The 22282-nt window shown below is 36.4% G+C and overlaps 1 protein-coding gene across 2 annotated transcripts in view; it reads right to left on the bottom strand.

Annotated features, from left to right (window-relative positions):
• LOC140146161 (cell adhesion molecule DSCAM-like) overlaps positions 1 to 22282 on the bottom strand; it is a 199892-nt gene that overhangs the window by 26421 nt on the left and 151189 nt on the right. For both annotated transcript variants that reach the window (XM_072167922.1, XM_072167921.1), the window contains 2 exons: positions 20709 to 20780; positions 1069 to 1284 (listed from right to left, as the gene is read on the bottom strand). In XM_072167922.1, the coding sequence (XP_072024023.1) occupies positions 1069 to 1162 (94 nt within the window). In that variant the 5' untranslated portion in view covers positions 1163 to 1284; positions 20709 to 20780. The remainder of the gene's footprint in view (positions 1 to 1068; positions 1285 to 20708; positions 20781 to 22282) is intronic.

The raw sequence follows: 22282 nt of genomic DNA on the forward strand, positions 1-22282 counted from the left end.
TACCTATGATGAGGCGACAGGTAGGTCCAATATTTTTATCGTAGTGGATACGGCTGCGCGGCATCCACTACTCAAAATATTGGACCTGCCTGTCGATCTATCACACGGAGAGGATAGGCAAAATAAAAATTCTATCGCTTATTCTCTAAATCAATACCGAGATCGATACACGTGAATGTCCTATGCACAAGTTTGATATGAGATGAAAATCTTTGGATACCGAGGTAGAAAATGATGAATACCTCCCGTAAATGATTTCGTATAAAGAAACCAGATATGGTTCCTTGCACTTGAATATATATTTTGAACAGATATGATAGTTGTTAGCTTGCGTCTTGAGATAGAAGCTTGCGTCTTGAGTAAAAACTGACAATAATTCTGATTTATATGTGCCAAATTATATAGTGCAGTGTATAGTCTAAAAGCATATGACCTATGGCGTACATGTACCATGCTCGACTCGGCGAGGTCAGTCACCGGTCTAATCGGGGCTATTGTCAGTAGCCTTAGTCAGATGTCCTTCGCCCATTATGCTACTCAAAACTATTAAACAGGTCGATACAAAATGGCCATGCGTGGCGGTGGATTCAACCTACCATGGCGATTTCTGCCATGAAGATATCGGGGCGATGACACTGTGCCACATTATCAATGCACCTATGCAACCAGATTCTGTCAAATGTCTACAAATACAATTCGCTGTCGTAGTGCACGTTAGAATATGACCGTTGCTAGGCCAACTGGCTAACGCTTTCTTTGTTACGAACCACTGATCGAAATGATCACAATACGAAGCCTATGGCATATCAAAATTCGGTACAGGTGTATGTGCCCAGGCTTGAACCAGGAACCAATGGTTACTATCATCTACACCTTCTGACTTATGATGATTTCTGTATATTTCATGTTGGATAAATGTGTGCTAATTCCTTTAATGTTGACTTTCATTATGTTGTTTTAATAAGGCCCCCCCATTAAAAAAGGGTCAAGTATGGTACTTAAATTTAATTTGGGACAGCTGTAGTTGCCATGAAACTGAGCAAAAAAATAAATAAATAAAATTGATACCTTCATTGGTAGCCAGCACACTCCCACTCCTCTGAACCAAAAGCGTCAGACAGAAGCACACAACATTAATCCTGTGCCAGGTCGAAGAAGCCATCTTGGGTTCATAGGTTAGAAGGTCAGATGATCATGTCAAAGTTCACATTTTTAATTTGAAATGGCAATGTCTCACTATGTTGATTACTTCAAATCTTGACAATCTTCAGTTTGATGCTAGATCTGAAAAACACACATAGAAATAAAGGTTAAATTTATTACATTTCAACTTGGCGCATGGTGATAAAACACATGGTGATTTAGGGATTCAATCATGTTTCACCGTTGTTCATCATCGTTTGACAACGATGGGGCCGCATCGTCTGCGTGGTTTACCCCGAGCGAAGTAAACCACGCAGACGCGCCGGACGCGAGTTATTAAACGGTGATGAACAACGGTGAAACATGATTGAATCCCTACAGATCGTATAATTCACATGATTATTTCATGAGGAATGTCACTTAACAATCATTGTCACTCAGCCTTACAAAAACTTTGATTTCTCTGCATGCTGATTTCAGCAATAAAACTACAGAATAAAGCGGCAATGTATAGCCGCTACCTTCAAAATACTGAATTCAACTTGTAAGCTTGCATACGCACGCAGGCTCCAGGCATGACGAATTTTACGCGTAGTCTCGCTTGCGTTCACATATATATACGCTACAGTAAAAGTGTGGATTCATCATAGATTAACAACAGTTGGCTCCTGTAAAAAGACATAGGAAGAGTTGTTGAATTGGCCTTCAATCAGTGATATGTACTTGAATATATTGACTTGTAGCAGTAATTGCATGAACATTGGTAATTATGCATCTAATGAGAGAATTGGGCTATTACAGTTGAATTCCATACACTCCCTACGGAAGACATGGCTGAAATTCACACTCCCTGTGTGGAAGATTAAGGTCATGTCTTCCATAGGGGTATATGGATTTCAACTGGAATAGCCCATTGTTTCTGTGCAAGGTTATTATCTAAGAATTTAACACAGTCTACATTAATATCGTTCTTGGCTTTAGATAACAGCAAAAGAGTCAATTCCTTTCAAATACAAAATAATGCATGATTTCACTGTTGAATCTTTGCAAATTTTCAGTAATTCAGGAATTTTAGAAAGTGACTGATTTAGGCGCCCGATGCGCTAATTAGGTCAGATACAGTGCTGCACCTGTATTTGGTAGGGCTGATATATTGAAATCACAAACCATTAAGGGCTGGGGTATGAGCGTTTGGACAGTATTTATTTTGGGACATTAGAGCACATCAGACATATCGAATTGCATTCTGAATACGAAGAATGTCATTCTGATATCAAATAATTTTGAATTTTTGAAATTAGCAATTTAATACACATTTTATGGCAAATCATTAAAATTGATATTTTTGATATTTAACAGTACTTGAAGTAAACTTTATAAATCTGATGATTTATACTTAAAGTGTATGTGGGTTGAAAAGCCGACGATCAATTGAAAATTTTGACCTTTCAGTATTGAAGATATGGATTTTTTTTCCCAAAACACCAAAAAAAATTAGGTCTTTTTGGGAAAAAATCCATATCTTCAATATGAAAGGTCAAAATTTTCAATTGACCGTCGACTTTTTCTCCTGCTACATACACTTTAAGAATATATCATTAGATTTATATAATTTACCGAGGACTGTTATATATCAAAAATTCGAAAAAATATCAAATTTTATAATTTGTCATAAAATTTGTATTATATTGTGATTTTCAAAAATGAAAATTATTTGATATCAGAAAGACATGCTTCAGTATTTAGAATACAATTCGATAGGTCTGAGGTGCTCTCATGTGCCACAAAAAATACTGTCGAAACGCAATAAACGCTCATTTTAGAACCCTTAACCAAATGAATATTGCCTGCTGATTGGTTAAAAGAAGACAAATATGATTTATTGAGCCAATCAGCAACATGGTAAGAAATGGTGGTAGGACTGCACAAGATTTAGCTAAAAATAGAGAAGCAGTATTTTAATTGGTGACTCATATGAATATATCAAATATCAATCAATCAGATACACTGTAATAAAAGCAGTAGTTCTCAGGGATTAATAATACACATTTCCAAGGTCCATAAAAGTATTATGTAAAACTGGCTATTACCCCTTTGTACATGGTTGTCAAGTCTGTTGATTGCAGACTACAAGTATCAAATTTCTTTAAAAATTAAAATATTTCAGAATTGTACATTTTCATGACCATATTTGGAGTCACCATGAGCAATGCATAAAAATGAGTACAAATAAGTCCAGTATTGGTTCAGCGGTTCTTGAGATAGCTCTTGATATTTTCAGAAAATATTTCAAACTTGGAAATTTTATGTTGAATCCTATGGGCAAGCATCTAATGCATAAAATGTGAACTTTCCCAATGCCTATTGTATGTGTGACAGATGGAATGACTTCTCATGAACTTGAGCTTCATTGTACTATTGATGTGAAAAAAGGCAAATGTAAAAACTACTTTTGCAAGGCTTTATTTTCACAAATAATTCCAGAACTATTTCTTTGGATTAGCACTAACACATTTTAAGGAGGTTTGGTCAGGTGCCCTATGTATTACCCCCCTCCCACTGAAGGGGGGGGGGGCACCCTGCCTACAGTTTGTACGATTCAGGGTGGTTACAGTTAGGGGCAGGGTTGATGGTTGTTGGTTATGGCATGGAGTGGGGTGGGGTGGGTGGGGCAACCATCCGACCCATATTCAATTCAATTCAAATTTTATTTACACACAGATCAGCCCTTTCGCTGGCTTCCGGTGGAAGCATAAAAGATAAAGTATAAAATAAAAACCATCAATACAATACAATATCAAATTAATTTACACCAATTCGCTGTCGAAGTGACGTAATAATCGGATTAACTACCATAGCAATAGATGAATACATTTTTTGAATAAATCGTCCTGCACTAAACCGTTCATGTGGTACCTATACATTGAACCATAGATGTCAAAGAAATGCTGATCACCCGAAGATTAGTATCTTTGAAAAGAGCGGTATTGTATTAAATCAGGATAGTAATCAAAGTTCCTTGATTAAATGTATGATTGCAGACATACACAGGTGATGAGTACAACCTGCTTGTATTGCAGGGTGATCTATTCAAACATTGCATTGACAGCGAATACATAACGCACCTTGCTCCCTGTGAATAAACCGGAATCATTGTGTACACACATTCCATCAAGTTTTTTGGCTACATTTCTGGTGGTTACATATTTTTGACCATAATGAGCCTAATAACTTAAATGCAATATCACCTTGAACTGAGATTTGGTCGGATGTGCCATATGATGTACCTGTCCTACCCCCCTCCCCCAAAAAAAGGGAGTCACCAAGCCAGTATGGTACTATATGACTCAGGGTGGTTAGTTAGGATTTATAACAAGATTAATGTGTGAAGCCACTGAATAAAGGGAATAAAACTGGCGAAAAATAAAATCATGAAAAATTTAATACCATTATAAAAATATTGGCTATAAAGCATGACAATATTTTGACCACACCAGTTGGCACCATATGTGTCATGCATCAACTTATTGATCAGTATCGCCTTTGTTCTAACCTAGGGTCTATGTTCTAACATAGTACAGGCCTAAACAATTTAATCAATTCTAACGCCCATTGTATGTATACTTTATATGCAACATGTCTTCATTATTTAATCCATTTCCAGTCATGCTGAATTTCAAACGAATATTTGATGATGTAACATTGATTAACCCCATTTGAAATTCACGCTCCCTGTGTGGGAGATTAAGGACATGTCTTCCATAGGGGTGTAAGGATTTTAACTGGAAAAGCCCATATGGCCAATCACAGATACATTTTTGTATAATGTACTCATCAACTTATGTGGGCCAATTGATGCCTTTTTCCTGAGGAGTACTCACACTTGTCAGAGCTAATTTCCAGGGAGCAGCATAGTCATAATCTATTTATGTCGCTTTTCATAATTCTCAAAGCGGACAATATCAAATACATTATTGGAAGAATCAAATACGATTTATTGTGTAAGAAGAAAGAACTTTGATTTTGTAACTGTAAAAAAATGAATGGGCATGCATTGAGGAAATATAAAGCATCATCAAAACACATCTGAGCCAAATTCATCCGCTACCCACAATTCTAAGGGCTGCGGAAATGTCTTTATTTTGATAATCACAAATCTATTGTTTTTCCACAATTTCGTCGGAAATACATCGGTTTGCAGCGTCAAATTTCAGCATGGCTCGAAAAAGTGGGGAATTTGGGAAGCCCATTCCCAGGATATGTTGGTGTTTGGAGGGAAATTCTGGTATTTGGAAGAAAATTGTGTCTTTTTTGAATATAAAAACATGCTATAAATTGTGGAAATTTAGCTTGCTTCCCGAGAAATTGATATTTTTTCGAGCCCTGAATTTAAGGATGGCAGTGAGAAAATATGATCTATTATATATGATACCAAAATCTCATCAACAATGAGAACAATGCAGGGAGGATGGGGCTGTCGATCGGGCTACAGACCTTTAATCTTCCACACAGGAGTGTGAATTTCAAATGGGATTACCTGAATTGGTGTCTTCCATTTGAAATTTGTAGGAGATTAAGGTCATGTCTTCCATAGGGGGTGTATGGATTTCAACTGGAATAGCCCAATTGGTGGCAAAGCATTGTTCTGCCAATGGGCTATTCCAGTTGAAATCCATACACCCTCTATGGAAGACTTGACCTCAATCTCACATACAAGGATTTGTGACTTTCAAAGTGGAGTTACCTGACTCCATTTTAAATCTACACCCCCTGTGTGGGAGATTAAGGTCATGCCTCCCACAGGGGGTGTATGGAATTCAACTAGAATAGCCCAGTATTCCTCATTTAGCTAGGCCACTAGCAAAGTACCATGTCAATTGAAACAAACAGTCAACACAGTCACTGAAGCATGGATTTAGATTTTGAGATTTTTTTTTTCTTCTGTGTTTAATGAAAGAATGATATTTTTTATGATGCTGTCATGGTTCACTGAGGCATGATCAATGTAATATGAGTGCAAAAACATATTACACACGTTCCATAATACATGCACGTTCACACGTAGGGAATTTCTGCTTAAACACATCTGTTCTTGATCCGTGTGAACTGTCTCAAGGATTCCCTTCCTAAGTTTGCCCCCCAAATTTACTCCCAGGAAATTAAGGGCATTTTGTGATTTTCCGCGAGCGCTACCGCTATGTGAACGACACATTTTACAATTCTAGAGTGCCTATGACATTTACCGTACTGACTCGAGTATAGCCCCACCCCGTTTTTGGGTGAACATTTTTCAAAAATGGGGGGTGGGACTATACTCGAATTTAAAAAAAAATTGAATTTTGCACGAAGTTTTGTGTTTTTAATATGAAAATTGATACTTTGTTTTCATGTCATACTCTATTATTAATGATATCAAAATGCATTAAAATTCAATGCATTTTGATATCATTAATAGAGTATGACATGAAAACAAAGTATCAATTTTTTCATACAAAATATTTTTTTTTTTTAGGTCAACCATGAATGATCCTAGCATTTAGGTCTAGGTCCATGGACACTACAAAACCGAAAAAATAAAAAACTTTAAAAAATAAAGTTGTTTTTTTTGGGGGTGGGACTTTACTCGAAGGTGGGACTATACTCGCGTCAGTACGGTAATATGGCTCGATTTATTGGGGATTGACTTAGGAATTGCAATTCTCGACCACGATGATCCTTGAGTATGCTCGTCTGAACATGACTATTATATGCACAGAGAATAAAAGCTGTCATTAGAATTTGGGCTATTCCATTTAAAATCCACACTACCCCTGTGGAAGATTTGGCTGAAGTCTTCCACAGGGGGAGTATGAGTTTTGAATAGAATAGACAAATTGGGTATCTTCCATTTGAAATACTTGCTCCAGTTGTAAAAGAATATAAGTAGCCATAATGCAAGGGGAGTATGGGATTCAAAATGATTAACACTGACCAATTACTTTTGAAAAACACACCCCCCCCCTGTGGAAAATATTTCCACAATCTACCACAGGGGTAGTGTGGATTTCAACTGGAATAGCCCATTACTGAAATCCAACATTCTTGTTAAAGGTGTGTGACTTGAATGAAAGCCTTCTCCCCACTTTACCTCATCAAAATGCAGATTTGGGTATCAGGTGATAGCTCATTTTTTCATAATTCCAGGGAAATTGCAAATTAAAACAGTAAACAGAAGATAACATTTTCAATAGTCTTTAAAACAAAAGAAAATGTTATTTTCATGAAGCTGTTTCTTAAATGGTTATAACATTGCACCATCTGTTTTACAGTTATATTGCAAATCGGAGGGTCACTGTATTTTTCCTCGGGAGCGTGAGGTCGCAAAATCACCTCAGCCCAAAACAAACCCCTTCCAATTTCATGCAATGATCTCTAAACAGATCGCGTGTATTATTGCCTTACTAGTCACTTGAAATTGGGCTATTCCCGTTGAAATCCATACAACCCTTATGTAAGATATGACCTTAATCTCCCACATGAATTTCAACCAGAATAGACCAAAATTAATAACCCTGGTGCATCCCCAGAGGACACACAGTAAAAGAACAGTGATACATCCAATAGCAACTGAACTTTACAGCTGAGGTTGAGGTTATGTACAATTACTGTGGAAGTTTAATTTTTGCGTAACTTGAAGTTTTGTGCTTTTCACGCTAAATGTATAGCTACAGCGAAAATAAAAAAGCGCAAATAATGTTCTTTTATGTGCAAAACTATGTAAGAAAACTCAAAAGCACAAATTTTAAAATAAGCTAAGTAGTTAATAAATAGCCAAAGTGTGAAAATTTACACACAAAAATTACCACCTTTACAGCGCCTGCAGTGTGTTACATTTCATCCAATCTGCTGGAAAAAAACGAAAATCCATACAAATTACATTTTTTCAAATCTATGCATTGGGAAAAAATTACACTACTAGTGCGTCACAAGTCTCTCTTCCCCCGCATACACGCTGCAATCTTTGAAAAACAACTTGATTTTTTGGTATGCATTCATTTTTGCATTTCATTTTTGTACACGGAACGTTTTGTGAAATAATATTAGACAATTTTATTTGATGTATAAATGTTGCGCGGTAGATTGATTCAAGCCACAGTGGTTATGATTACTAATTAGAGAGTTTGATTTGCATTGATGAATACGTCAGTGAAAATAAAATAAAATGTTTTCTTGATCATTTGCAAATCAGAGCTTGTAAATGTCACTATGACAAGTGTAATTCACTTTAATATTTGTGAAGTTAAGATATTGTTTTTCCTTGCTTCGTTTTGCTTTTATGGGGTTTTTTTTCCCGTTTAGAGTAAATGGTGAGACATTGTCAACAAGGTTGACTGGTTTGATGATTAGAAGGTTTTTTATAGGTATTTTATGTTTTAAGGTGGCATGCAGGATCACTCAATGTTGGAAATTCTAGACATTGCTTTGTGTTGATTGCTTAATGATGATAAATGCATAAAAGTATTCATTTTCAGAAAGGACATGATGCAAGAAATCCAACTAGCATGGCAGATTTTTCAAAAATTAGCAATTTGTGAGAAAAGCACCAAATTTGATTTCATTTCTATGAACTTTGTTTTTGGTTGACCATAACCACTTACACTAAATTTCCAAAAACGATGGGTCAACAATTTATCAGATTCATTTTGAAGACAATTCTGTTCATTTTGAAGAGAAATCTGTTATAGCCCACTTGGAATAGTTGCCCTGGTCAAATTTGACAAGTTTCTATAAAAAAAGAGTAGACTGTTTTTAGAGCGTAGTTCAAATAAAATTGTCCTCATTGATGCAAACAAATACATCATCACAGTCAACTGGGAAAACAGACCTTTTTCCAGACCTTTTTCATCCAAAAGAATAATGTGCACAACTGGGAGTTTTATGTGTGGTTGTAATAAGATTAAATATATTCATTTCCTTCAATTTCAATAATAATGTGGTCGAAAGTATCAATTGCATGAATTAGGACATTATGCGTGGTTATCTGTGCGGCTAATTCACTTCCTTCACTGTCAAAAATAATAAATTAAGATTATTATATATATTTTTTTAGTTGTCAAAATAAAAAAATAAATAAAAAATTGACAATTTAACTGCAAAAGCAGCAAAAAAAAACAAAAAACAAAACAAAAAACAGTAAAGAAATCCTGCAGAGTGCATAGCTTTTACCTCCAAACAAATTATATATAAAAAACCAAAACCCCAAACAAATTATATATAAAAAAACCTAAAAAATAAACCCACCCCCCCAAAAAAAAAACAAGCACTACTATAAAACAAAAAACTGGCAAGCAAAAATCCAAGCAACAGGGCCAAAAAATAAGAAGACTAGAATTACGCCACTTTGTAATTAATGTGACCCCACACAAAGGTGTGTAAATAACAAAGGTCTGTAAAATACAAATAATATGCAAATAAGTTCATTAATATTCTTAAATATGCAAATAACATGACACCAAACTATACAGCACATCAGGAAGATTTTAAATATAAGTCACCCATTCAGGTAACCCTATATGAAATTCAGATTCCCTGGAAGATTTTAAATATAAGTCACCCATTCAGGTAACTCTATACGAAATTCAGACTCCCTGGAAGCTTAAGGTCATGTCTTCCATAGGGGTGTATGGATTTCAACTGGAATAGCCCATTTTGACCTGAAACAGTCCCTTGGAAATGAAAGTCATTGGTTAATTTCCTTTATTATCAGTAATGTCAATGTAACAAGATATATATAGGTCATTAAAGGAAATATCAGTAACTTGCTGAACCATAACACCTAAAATTCATCAAAATTAAGATGTGGGTGCATCTTCTTGGACAAGGATATGCAAGCTATTCAAGCAAACAAATGGTTAACACAAAAGCAATCCAATAAAGACATACCGTATTTCCTATACCGTATATTAAACACCCGGGGGATGGGGGGCGTCGCATTTTGAAAGGAACGCACTGTTATCTCACATAAAAGTGAAAGAGAAGAGTAATTTGTTGCCATGTGTTACCCCCAAATAAAGTCAGGAAATTAAATTTTAAAATGCACAAATTTTCACCTTTAAAATGATATCGCATAAATGAATACTCAATATTTTATCCTTAAAAAGAACACCTTAAGGGATGGGGTATGAACGTTTGGACAGTATTTATTGTGGGACATTAGAGCACATCAGACATATCGAATTGCATTCTGAATACGAAGAATGTGCTTCTGATATCAAATAATTTGGATATTTTTGAATTTCGCAATGTAATACACATTTTTGCAAATTTTTGTTTTATATTTAACAGTACTCGAAGTAAACTTTATAAATCTGATGATTTATACTTTAAGTGTATGTAGGTGGGATGAAAAGCTGACGATCAATTGAAAATTTTGACCTTTCAGTATTGAAGATATGGATTTTTTCCCCAAAACAAAAAGAAAATTAGGTCTTTTTGGGAAAAAAAATCCATATCTTCAATATGAAAGGTCAAAATTTTTAATTGATCGTCGGCTTTCCTCCCAGCTACATACACTTTAAGAATATATCATTAGATTTATAAAATTTACTTCGAGGACTGTTATATATTAAAAATGTGAAAAATATCAAATTTTAATAATTTGTCATAAAATTTATATTATATCGTGAATTTCAAAAAATGAAAATTATTTGATATCTTATAACGACATTCTTCGTATTCAGAATGCAATTCGATATGTCTGATGTGCTCTCATGTCCCACAAAAAAATACTGTCGAAACGCTTAAAACGCTCATTCCAGATCCCTTAAGATCAAAAATTCTCTTGTTTTCTATTGATTTTTGGCACCTTTATTGGACTTTGTCCTCACATTGTGGGAGCAGGTCTCATGTGTCTTGCATGCATAAACAACCTGACATATGCTTGTCTGGCCTGCCTGTTGTTAGATCATAGCTTAATATATGCTGGAGGCCATAGCAACAACAGCGTTACCAATACCCAATTTCAGTTGCAGTTACACTGATGTCAGGTGCCTACGTAATGAGGTCTTCCAGTTGAAATCCATACACCCCCTGTGGAAGACATGACTTAAATCTCACACACAGGGTGTGTGAATTTCAAATAGAGTCACTCCTTCAGGTAACTCCATTTGAAATTCACACCCCTGTGTGGGAGATTAAGGTCATGTCTTCCATAGGGGTGTATGGATTTCAACTGAATAGCCCAATCAGTGAGCTTGCTTTCTGTCAAGAGATGTTTTATTTATTATTGTTGCGTGCCTGTATTATTTTTTTTTGTGCATGTTTATAAATTATATGAGGGTATGTATATTCAGTAATTCAGAAAAATCTACATTCCTACCATTAATTGTCCAACTTTTCATTAAAGTCCCATTCAGTGATCCCATCGAAAGTATAAAAAAATTAAAATTGTGTGTAAATCCCTTAAAAGTGAAGGATAAGTTGTTAAAATTATCATTAGGTATTTCTGAAATGAAAAATTTGGGCAAAAAGCCAGGAAACAGCATTATTGACTAAGTTGAAGCCCTATTGAAATGCATGTAGCTAATTTATTATACTCTCAGTATATAAATTACAAATTCATGTAAGATGTCTGATTTTGTCTTTCATACACAGCTTTTCGCTGAACTACTAGCAGGCTATGTTAGCACATCTACGACAATGACAAAGGTACCAAAATCAGAATTTTTATGATTTTTACGTTCATCCGGATGAGCAAATCACTAAATGGGCCTTTAAGTAAATCGAGAAAGGGTTTACATATTTCAGTTGAGGAAACTCCCAAATTTACCAGCTGCTGTAGCTAGGGCATTACTGATGCAGTGAATCCATACTAAAATATAGCATAATGCCAATCACAGTTGCAACCTTCCGTCCGTGTCCATGATCTCTCTCAATCATGCATGGGATCGGAAAGTGAAGTTGATTGTCAAGCTCTTATGAGTTACTGTAAGATTATTTACACCTTGCAATCTTCAGTAGATGGCACAACATATTGGCTCTTATCTCTCTCTGTCTCCCCTTTCTCTTACAATTTAAATGAAATATCTTCCGACTGTTTCTCTGATTAAGACTACAAATTACACCTTCTTATCTTCAGTAGATAGCAAAATGTAAGAGGTTGTTCTCCCCCTCTTAAGTTCTCTCTCTCTCCCTCTCCCATCTCCTCTCTCAAATCTTTGAGTCTTTTCTCATGTTTCTGTGATTAAGACTACAAATTACACCTTGCTATCTTCAGTAGATAGCAAAATGCCAGAGGCTGTTATCTCTGTCTCTCAAATCATATGAAACCTTTACCCATACAAATTATACCTTGCTATCTTCAGTAGCTAGCACAATAGAAGTGACTTGTATTTCTCTCTCTCAAATCAAATGAAATCTTTACCCATACTAATAATTACACCTTGCTATCTTCTGTAGATAGCACAATAGAAGTGACTTGCATTTCTCTCTATTTCTCAAATCAAATGAAATTATGCCTTGCTATCTTCTGTAGATATGACAATAGAAGTGACTCTTTAATTTCTCTCTCAAATCAAATGAAATCTTTATCCCATACAAATTAAATCTTGCTATCTTCAGTAGATAGCACAATAGAAGCGATTCTTATTTCTCTCTCTCCCACATCACAGGAAATCTTTACCCTATACAAATTATACCTTGTTATATTCAGTAGATAGCACAATAGAAGTGACTCTTCTCTCTCTCTCACATCAAATGAAATCTTTACCTCATACAAATTATAATAGAAGCAACTCTTATTTCTCTCACTCATCATGTAATCTTTGCCCATTAAAAATTCCACCTTGCTATCTTCAGTAGACAGCACAATAGAAGCGACTCTTATTTCTCTTTCTCTCCCTCTTCTCTCTCACATCAAATAAAATCTTTGCCCCATTCAAATTATACCTTGCTATCTTCAGTAGATAGCACAGTAGGTCGCAGAGTAGCTATCTTGCTATCTTCAGTAGATAGCACAATAAAAGTGACACTTACTCCTCTCTCCCTCCTCTTACCAAAGTCAAATGAAATCTTTACCCAATTCAAATTAACCACCTTGCTATCTTCTGTACATAGTGCAAACAAGGCGGTTCTCAAACCACGAGTCTCGCCTGCTTTCGGGATAGTGCAAAAAAGTGACTCCTATATCTCCGTCTCAAATCAAATGAAATCATTACCCCATACAAATTATACAGTGCTATCTTCAGTAGATAGCACAATACAAGTGACTCTAATTTCTCTCTCAAATCGAATGAACTCTTTTCCCCTTACAAATTACACCTTGCTATCTTAAGTAGATAGCACAATACAAGTGACATTTACTCCTCTCTCCCTCCTCTAACTCACATCAAATGAATTTGTTACCCATACAAATTACACTTTACTAGGCCTATCTTCAGTAGATAGCACAATACAAGTGACTCTTATTTCTCTCTCTCGCTCTCCTACACACCCACATACTTTCTTTACCATGCACACAATTTGAAGTCTAACAACAAGATATTTAGTCACATGTTTTAGTGCATGACAGACAAAAACCTCCATCTTTCTTTTTGCGATCAAAATCCTTGCATTTAAACAACCAATCTCAGAACAAGTTAATATTTGTGTTGGCACACATAGCAGTGCTTTGGTGAATTGAATCCCCTAGACTGGCTCTAGCTTTATGGCTTTTATTTGTCTTATTCCATGTGACTAGTGCTTGAGTTTCTAGAGGATGTGTAATACAGACGGCATGGATGCAAAATCAGTCTTCATGTCGGACTAAAGGGATTATGGGTACAATGATATATACCATAATGCATTGCTCAGAAGATGCCTAATTCAGAAAGCATGGATATGCAAAATCAGTCTTCATGTCAGACTAAAGGGATTATGGGTACAATGATATATACCACAATGCATTGCTCAGAAGATGCCTAATTCAGACGGCATGAATGCAAAATCAGTCATGACTGACTAAAGGGATTGTGGGTACAGTGGTGATACACCCCATAATGCATTGCTCAGATGATGCCTACTACAGATGGCATGGATGCAAAAAGGTGCTCAGAAGATATTTAGTTTCGATGCAATTCTCTTTCAAATACAAATTACACAATAAAACTACAAAATTAGAATTGAGCTATGTTTTCCCTGACAAATCATTACATAGAACGATTTTTCCCCTGGAACCGGCAAGTCTCTGTAGAGAGAAACTCCAGGAATCAAAATATAACCCAAGTCTTGTGCTTAAATTCTTAAAAACATTCTAACGCCTTCCACAAGCCGATTTGACATACCCTAATATCACATTAAGAAACTTGCTGCAATTTGCACCTACATGAAGAGTTTAGATACACAAAGTCATACAGGCCACGGCTGCCCTTTGTTGATTGGGCTGTTCCATTTAAAATCCACACTACACCTGTGGAACATTTTGGAAATATCCTCCACAGAGGGATTATGTTTTTCAAATGTAATTGGTCAGGGTTAATCATTTTGAAACCCATACTAGGGCTTATAATCAATCAGTCCTGTTGTTGCTATGCACTTCTGATAGGTTCATATTATGCGTACGAATTTCACATGGACGCACACATGCTGAACAATGTTATATAGTGTTATATCACACAGCTAAGAACCAATAAGATTACATGAACATTCTCAAGTGTTTAAAAAAATTCCCAAATAAACGATGAATAGTTTATTAATTAAAATAGAAAAACCTTTAAAAAAGAACTTCTCGCCCAAAACATTTTAGACAAAAATAAATCAATTACAATATTGGGCTATTCCATTTAAAATCCACACTACCCTGTGGAAGATTTAGCTAAAGTCTTCCACAGGGTGAGTATGAGTTTTGAATAGAATAGACAACTTCCATTTGAAATACTCACTTCAGTTGAGAAATAGGAAAACCATAATACAAGGGAATATGGGATTCAGAATGATTATACTTTGACCAATTGCATTTGAAAAACTTCCCCCTGTGGAAGGTGTTTCCAAAATCTTCCACAGAGTGGATTTTGTGTGGAACAGCCCATTATAGAACCAACGCAAGGCAGCTTTTGCATGCAATGCATTTTGCTTCTGAACTTCTCCCATGCATCACCTTGTACTTATTGATACAAAACTCAATTGACAAAATTATGTAAATACCATCTGCTATTATCTAATAAAAAGACACATCACAATCTCTACGGCACAGTTCAGTAATCCCAATATCCTTCTACACTTACAGAATGACATTTGCATGTCTTAGGTACAACAACTCATTCTCCACAACTTGAGGTCAAATTTTGAACTTGGATTATTAAGTGAGGGTTAATGAGCGATGGCACTGGGGTGAGACTATTTTATTTCATAGTGAAAAGAATGGACTAGAGTTGCTGGGCAAAGAGAGAGATGTGCGTAGGGATTATATAAACAGCTTTTAGTCCTCAATAAGTAATTGTTGATACAATGCCAGATATATTGCCTATATTATAGTGCGATCTGATGTGGGGGTTCTTATATGTTGATCAGCTCGTAATCGGCGGCCCTTATAACACCGCAGATTAATATCAAAATATTTTATTTTGAGAATTTTCTTGTGACATCGCATCACCAGAAGCATCACAAATTATTATTTCAAGTCCTATACTTTGTCTACTTTCTTTAACACACTAAATTTAGATCAGACAGGTCATCTAGTAATAGCACTCTTAACATGGGTCTACTTTTCGGTGTAGTGGTAAAAGCCTAACATTTCCCGCCTATTACGAGCTGATCAAACTATAGTGGCAAGGTGGGTATAGAGATGTGCGCACATTTAGGTGCATTTTCAAGATGTTTGGTATAACTTTTGGTCACAATTTTCTGAAAATTGGTTTATAAATGGGGCATTTTTTTCTTGATTTTATTTTCAAAAGGTTCAGATACTTTGTTTGAAGTAGCTGCGCAAATTTACTAAAAATTTTGAACAGAAATGAATAAAAATATATATTTTGGGGTCTCACGTTTGTCAAATTTGGTAATCCACCCCCTCCAAAGAAAAGACACTAATAATGCTCCTACCTTCTCTCATCCATATCCAATCCAGAGTTCCACTCAACAACAACTTCCCTTCATCCACATCCAATATGCCATCAACTATGTTCAATATAAACACCTACGTCACATAATTTTGAGCAAAATTCACTATTTTTTATAGTAAAACACACACAATCAATCGCAGCGAAAACCATCAATTTTAACGCCGAAATAAGCTGATTTATCATGTTTGCATGCTCTACAGACCCATTAGCCCACATGAATTGATTGATGTGCAGTGCAGTGCTAAAACTTAGATACCCTGCAAGAAAAGCTTTCATTTTTGCACTATAAATTTTCACGCTTTGACAATTTTGCGCTGCTTCACTTTTTCCCCAAATTTGTAATTCTTAGCGTCCATACATTGAACTATACACAAAAGGAATATATGTGACCCGGCAGCACAAATGAGCCGTAAATTCCCTAAATTGTATTCTGAGTCACGGTGTAAAATGTGTACGAAGGTCATATTCATCGGTAACTTAAGCTGGCCCGACATCCGTCTCATTTCGATAGTCAATCAATAATCCTATTGTTGAAGTGGATAATAAGCTTCTACCTTAGATGGCTACAGAACTTTTAATAGCTCTGGTCTTTGTTTGCTTATATTGCTAAATCCTGTTCAAGTGGTGGGTTACCAGGCATTGTATTTTGTACAGGTATGCATAACCAACAATTAACAATGAGAGAACTTTCTTAAACCTCGTTGACTTGGGGATGATTTGAAATGACCGCCAATTATGACTGTTTGATATTTATTGCCAACAATGTGGAAAAAGAGACACATGTAAAAACGTAAAAGCTATAATTTTGTTGAAGGAGCAAAGTTTAACAAACCATAACCCCGCTTCTGGATATCGTTTGAAGTCAAATGATATACCATTTTAAGTTTATGATGTTTATTTTATAAACACGAAATAAAACAAAATTGACCGGGGGAGGAATTGACCGGGGGAGGAATTTACGGCTCATTCGCCGTGGACGGTCACATATTTGAGTGTTGTTATTTTTTGTGGTAGCTGCTGGAACATGAAAGGCGTGAAAATAAATGAAGCGCAAAAAATTCTACTTTCTTACTAGTAGGGCGCTAAGAGATGACAGCCACTAAGAGGCTTTTAAGGTGGTGTTTGCAAGAAGTGTGTCTGTGGCAGTGTATTTGACAGTTTGTACATGTTGTAGCTTGTAGGTGTGTGTTTGTAAATACCTCTAAACGAGGACCTACGTATGAATACACACCATACAACCGAGGACACACCTCTGACCGAGGACGTCCTCGGTTTCTTACTATGATCAGGACAACATAAATGATGCAAAAATGCATATAAGATAGGTCTACTATAGGGGGGTATAGGACAGGTCACGGTTGGATAATAAGTTGTCTGGTTTGTGTGTGTGACGTCCACGGTGTGTCGATTAAAAACGGGTGTATGTATACTCGGTTCAGCGTTTGAAATAAGGCGCGTCCTTGCATCAAATACAAGTGAAAGTAGGCGCGGACCCGCCTCCGGTACGGGTCCGTGTGACCAGTAAAAATTGAACCAAGCAAAGAGCAGAAAATCCTAGTTTTGTTGTTCCACTGGAAAATCTGGTTCAAATAATATGTGCATCTCTCTGGGGTACACTTTCATTTTAGTTTCCCATCAAGTTTTCAACCTGGGTTTTCAATTTTCTACAATCTACATACTGTGATCGCCGTAGCTAATTCTTTCTCTTGAATTTTCACCCCGGACCCTTGAAAATTGGTGAGGACCCTTGAAATTTCAAAGGCAAGGGTCCGGCCCCTTGGATTTTTCTTCATATTTCGAGGCCTGTAGATAGTATTAAATCATATGCAGAATGAGGGCTTCGTTTGGAGGTAGGGGTGTGGCATTACGTGTGTTTGTTTTTCACACCAAATGGGGACTTCATGACAACCAGGGTCTTTCAAAGTTGTCAAACTTTTACAGTGTTATCCCCTCATCATCATCCTCCTCCTCCCACAGGCAACCAGAAGATTTCTCCATGCAAAGAGTTTTAAATTCCCTTCTAAATATATTAAACATGGACTTTTTACAACCGGGTCCTCTGGGGGATAAGGTAGAAGTCCCCAATTACATGTCCACCAAGGACTAACTGTGTGCGGTTCTGTATGGTTTTGGAGGCGTATCATCTGCGTTTGGAGGTGCGTTTTCATCGCAGAATTAGAGAAGGAGAACCGGGACTTAAAGCCTTAATGTACGATCTTTTTAAATTTTTAGATTTTTCTTTTTTTCTTCTAAAATGATAATATACAATCATTATGAAAGTTCACAATACATTTGGACGCGAAAAACATTGGGAATTTGCAAAGAAACAACATCATAATCTTCACCTCTATCACTCGAAACATCTCGCACTATTTTGATTAGGATGGCGAGTGCGGCTTCAGAGTTAGTCTCCCTCTGGCTGCCAGTTTGGTTACGCTCCCTCCACATGTGGAGGGAGCGTAATAAGCTAGTTTTATCTGAGACTACGGTTTTGCGATCGTGGCCGACATAAAGTCATAATCTAAAAAAATTATGACTTTATGTCAGACCAACAGAAAATCGTCCAGTTTTACTACAAATAGGACGAATTTGACAGCTTGCTCATAGATTTAAGTTAGAACATGTGTAAGTATTACAAATATGCCAAAAAATCGGTTTTGAAAAAAATAAAGGTAAATTCTGAAAAAAGATCGTACATTATGACTTTAACTGCCATCTTGATACAGGCATGGAACAAAAATTGGGGTATTCACTTTCCATCGGAATGCACTTGAGGCAATCATTGTCATGCAAGAGCGACATGGATGGTGGGCGCAATTGAGAGACGCACTTGATGCGACCTGCACGCGATACCAAGACACTAAAGATGAGACGCAGAATTGTTTTTCGTTCGTCTCAGCGCACCGTCAGCAAGGACCTCAAATTTTCTCCCCATAGCCGACGGCGCGATTGTATGTGGCATATACAGTCAGTCTACTCTGAAGTACAAAGTAGGGACGCGGACGCACACATTGTGCCGACTTTGAAGGCACGCATACATGCAGTAGAGACGCATAACTGCGCACTGTTTACGCGCTGTATACGTGCGTGTTGGCACTTTGTACTTCAGAGTGGACAAACTGTAGGGAGTCCTGGTTTTCCTTTAATTCTGTGGTTTTCATACAACCATCTGTGATAGACAGCAGCAAACACATGTACATGAATACACATAGCCACCATATAGCAGAAACCGCTGCAAATTAGTTTGCTATTGAAGATGTTATGCATGCAGCTTGTGTTTTTAATGACAACATTTAACATGCAATGAGTCTGCTGCTAGTCTGATTTCAAGGAGCGCTGGTTCTTATGACAGAAATCCATGCTTCTCAGTACAGAATATTCTCGTCTTATAACCCTCACTGCATCATGGTGTCGACTGCACACGACAAGTTCCAAATTTTCTTTAAAATTAAAAAATTTTCAAAATTGTACATTTTAATGACCATATATGGATTGAGCATGGAAAATGTATTCAAATGAGTACAAACAAGCCTAGTATTGGTTCAGTGGTTCTTGAGATTCTTGATATTTTGAGAAAAAATATCAAAACTTGGGAGTCTTTAATGCTAAAAGCGCATTAAATATACATCACTAGTCCTGCCATACTGTCAATTCATCAAGATGAAACAACATGTTTGCAACTATATATACCATTTTTCACCCTGATGTGGCAGTGACATCAATGCCTTGGAGCAGCTGTTTTGCTTGCACATCTATGGGGTGTCTTTAACCGTGTGCATGTGTACACAAGTGCTTTGAGCGAACGCTAGCGATTTGAGGCTGCGCCCAATGCCTACTGTCGTCACTGCCACATCAGGGTGAAAAATGGTATGTAAATTACAAGTATTGTGCTATTCCAGTTTAAATCCATACACCCCAGCTTTGGAAGACATGAGCTTAATCTCTCACACAGGGGGTGTAAATTTGAAATTGATGATAACCCATTCAGGTATCCCGATTTGAAATTCACACTGTGAGAGATTATGGTCAAGTCTTGGTGTATGGGGTATATGGCTTTCAACAGGAATAGCCAATTTTGGGCTCTGGGCCGTTATGTACGAACAAATGAAAAATGGCTAATTTTTATCTAAATATTATTTTTTTGTACCGTGAAACACCACTAAATTGGAATCTGTCAAATTTATTGCGCTTGTAAGACCATGGAAGTTGTTCCATGGTAGAACTAGCACAATAGAGCAATTTAGAATTCATGTTTTATTTACCATTTACAACTTTGAATCGACCATAGAGCTCCACAAGTAAGCGCTGATGATAGATGGCAAGTGGGTTTTCATTTTACCTAATCATCTTAGATTAAAATGGACAGAAAACCTTCATGAACATTGTTACTAATAATTATTTCATAATTTTTGGCAAAGAATAACAAAATTTTACCAAAATCGTTATTATAACAGAGTATTTGATGGATAATTGCAGTTAAAGGAAACTCACCATACAAAGTAAACTTTTTTCTTGATCAGTTCAGCAGTGCACCTTGCCTGTCTTTACTCGATCCGGATCAATCTGTTTTAAAAAGAAGAAAAAACAAGAGTAACAGAATAAGTGATATAGGGGAAGGAAAAGGATTTAGTGACAACAAAATTGATGCGCACTTCAAAATTATGGTTTATGGCTTTGAATATTCTGGTGTCTGTGAGCAAATGGTTAAAATATCTGGGATCTTGTTTTGGCATAAATCATTAACAGAGTCAAGTTACAACTTGTAAAACAAAATGCTACTACCCATATAGCCTGCTTAACCAGACTAATTACAGGAATGATTTATTTATTAGTGTAATAATCACATATCACAATAATGGATGAGTTTCTCTTCTATTTCTTTCTTTCTCTGTCTGTTCATGTGCGAGTTAATTGCGACAAAGTTCTGACATCACTCTCTCGAGGAAGGCAGAGGATGATTTAAGCACTACCCATCACTGCACTGGGGTCAACTTGCGGTTAGCACAGCTGTGTGAGTGAACATGACACCACTGCTTGCCCACTGCATAGACATGCATGGTTAAATTTGAATTTGGACTGATATATTTACAATAAAAACACATTCAAAATGTTGGTCCATTTCACATTTTATGTTATCTACAGAAGGTGTGAATTATCCTTTTGTTCTGAAATCGACCAAGTAATAATGACACACACACACAATTCTAAAACAACATCTTTTGCACAGAATTCAATGGGATTTGAAAAGCAAAGTGGCAGTTGAAACTTTAGTGATAACGCTTTTACAGTGCATGATAGGGCTTCCTTAAATCATCCTCTGCGAGGAAGGTATGGACTATAGGAAAATTTTGTGAACAATTTTCCTTGACATGTTCTTTATTTTCAATTCTGTTCATTTCTTTTCATTTAGACCAGGATGCTTAAATAAGTTTTTAGCCTGGCTTGAGCATTTTGTTTGGGCCTGGTAACATCAACATGATAGACTAAGGGGAACTTTCCAAGTTTTAACTTAAGTTGGCAGCTGATGATAATGAAACCTATGCACAAAGAAAGAGAACAGGGAGGAGCAAAGTCAGGGTAAAGTAGCAGGGTTTGAACCGGGGTCTAGCACTTAACTCTCTCCACACAGGTGTCGTCTGCATGACAAGTTTCAAAATATTTTAAACATTCAAAGATTTCAAAAATGTAAATATACATGACCATATTTGGAAACAGCATGAAAAATGCATTAAAATGAGTACAAACAAGCCTAGTATTGGTTCAGCAGTTCTTGATATTTTATGAAAATGATTTGAAACTTTTTGACAACCTAGAACAGGGTTGAGGTGGAATGTGTGTGAACGAGGATTTACTTACAACCAACCAAGAGTAAAAACACACTGTTATAAATGTATTCTGGCATGCAACTATGATAGGAGATAGTTTCACCTTAAAAGTTGCTCCCTCCCGGTTATGCTGAAACAAGAGGCTAACCGGGAGGGGATTATGTAATGGTAACTGATGGGCAAATAGAGCCGAGAGCCTGCTTATTTGTTCCCTTGGAGCTAAGAAAATTGCAGATTACA

Source organism: Amphiura filiformis, chromosome 2 (genome assembly GCF_039555335.1).
Source record: "Amphiura filiformis chromosome 2, Afil_fr2py, whole genome shotgun sequence".
Taxonomy (NCBI): Eukaryota; Metazoa; Echinodermata; class Ophiuroidea; order Amphilepidida; family Amphiuridae; genus Amphiura; species Amphiura filiformis.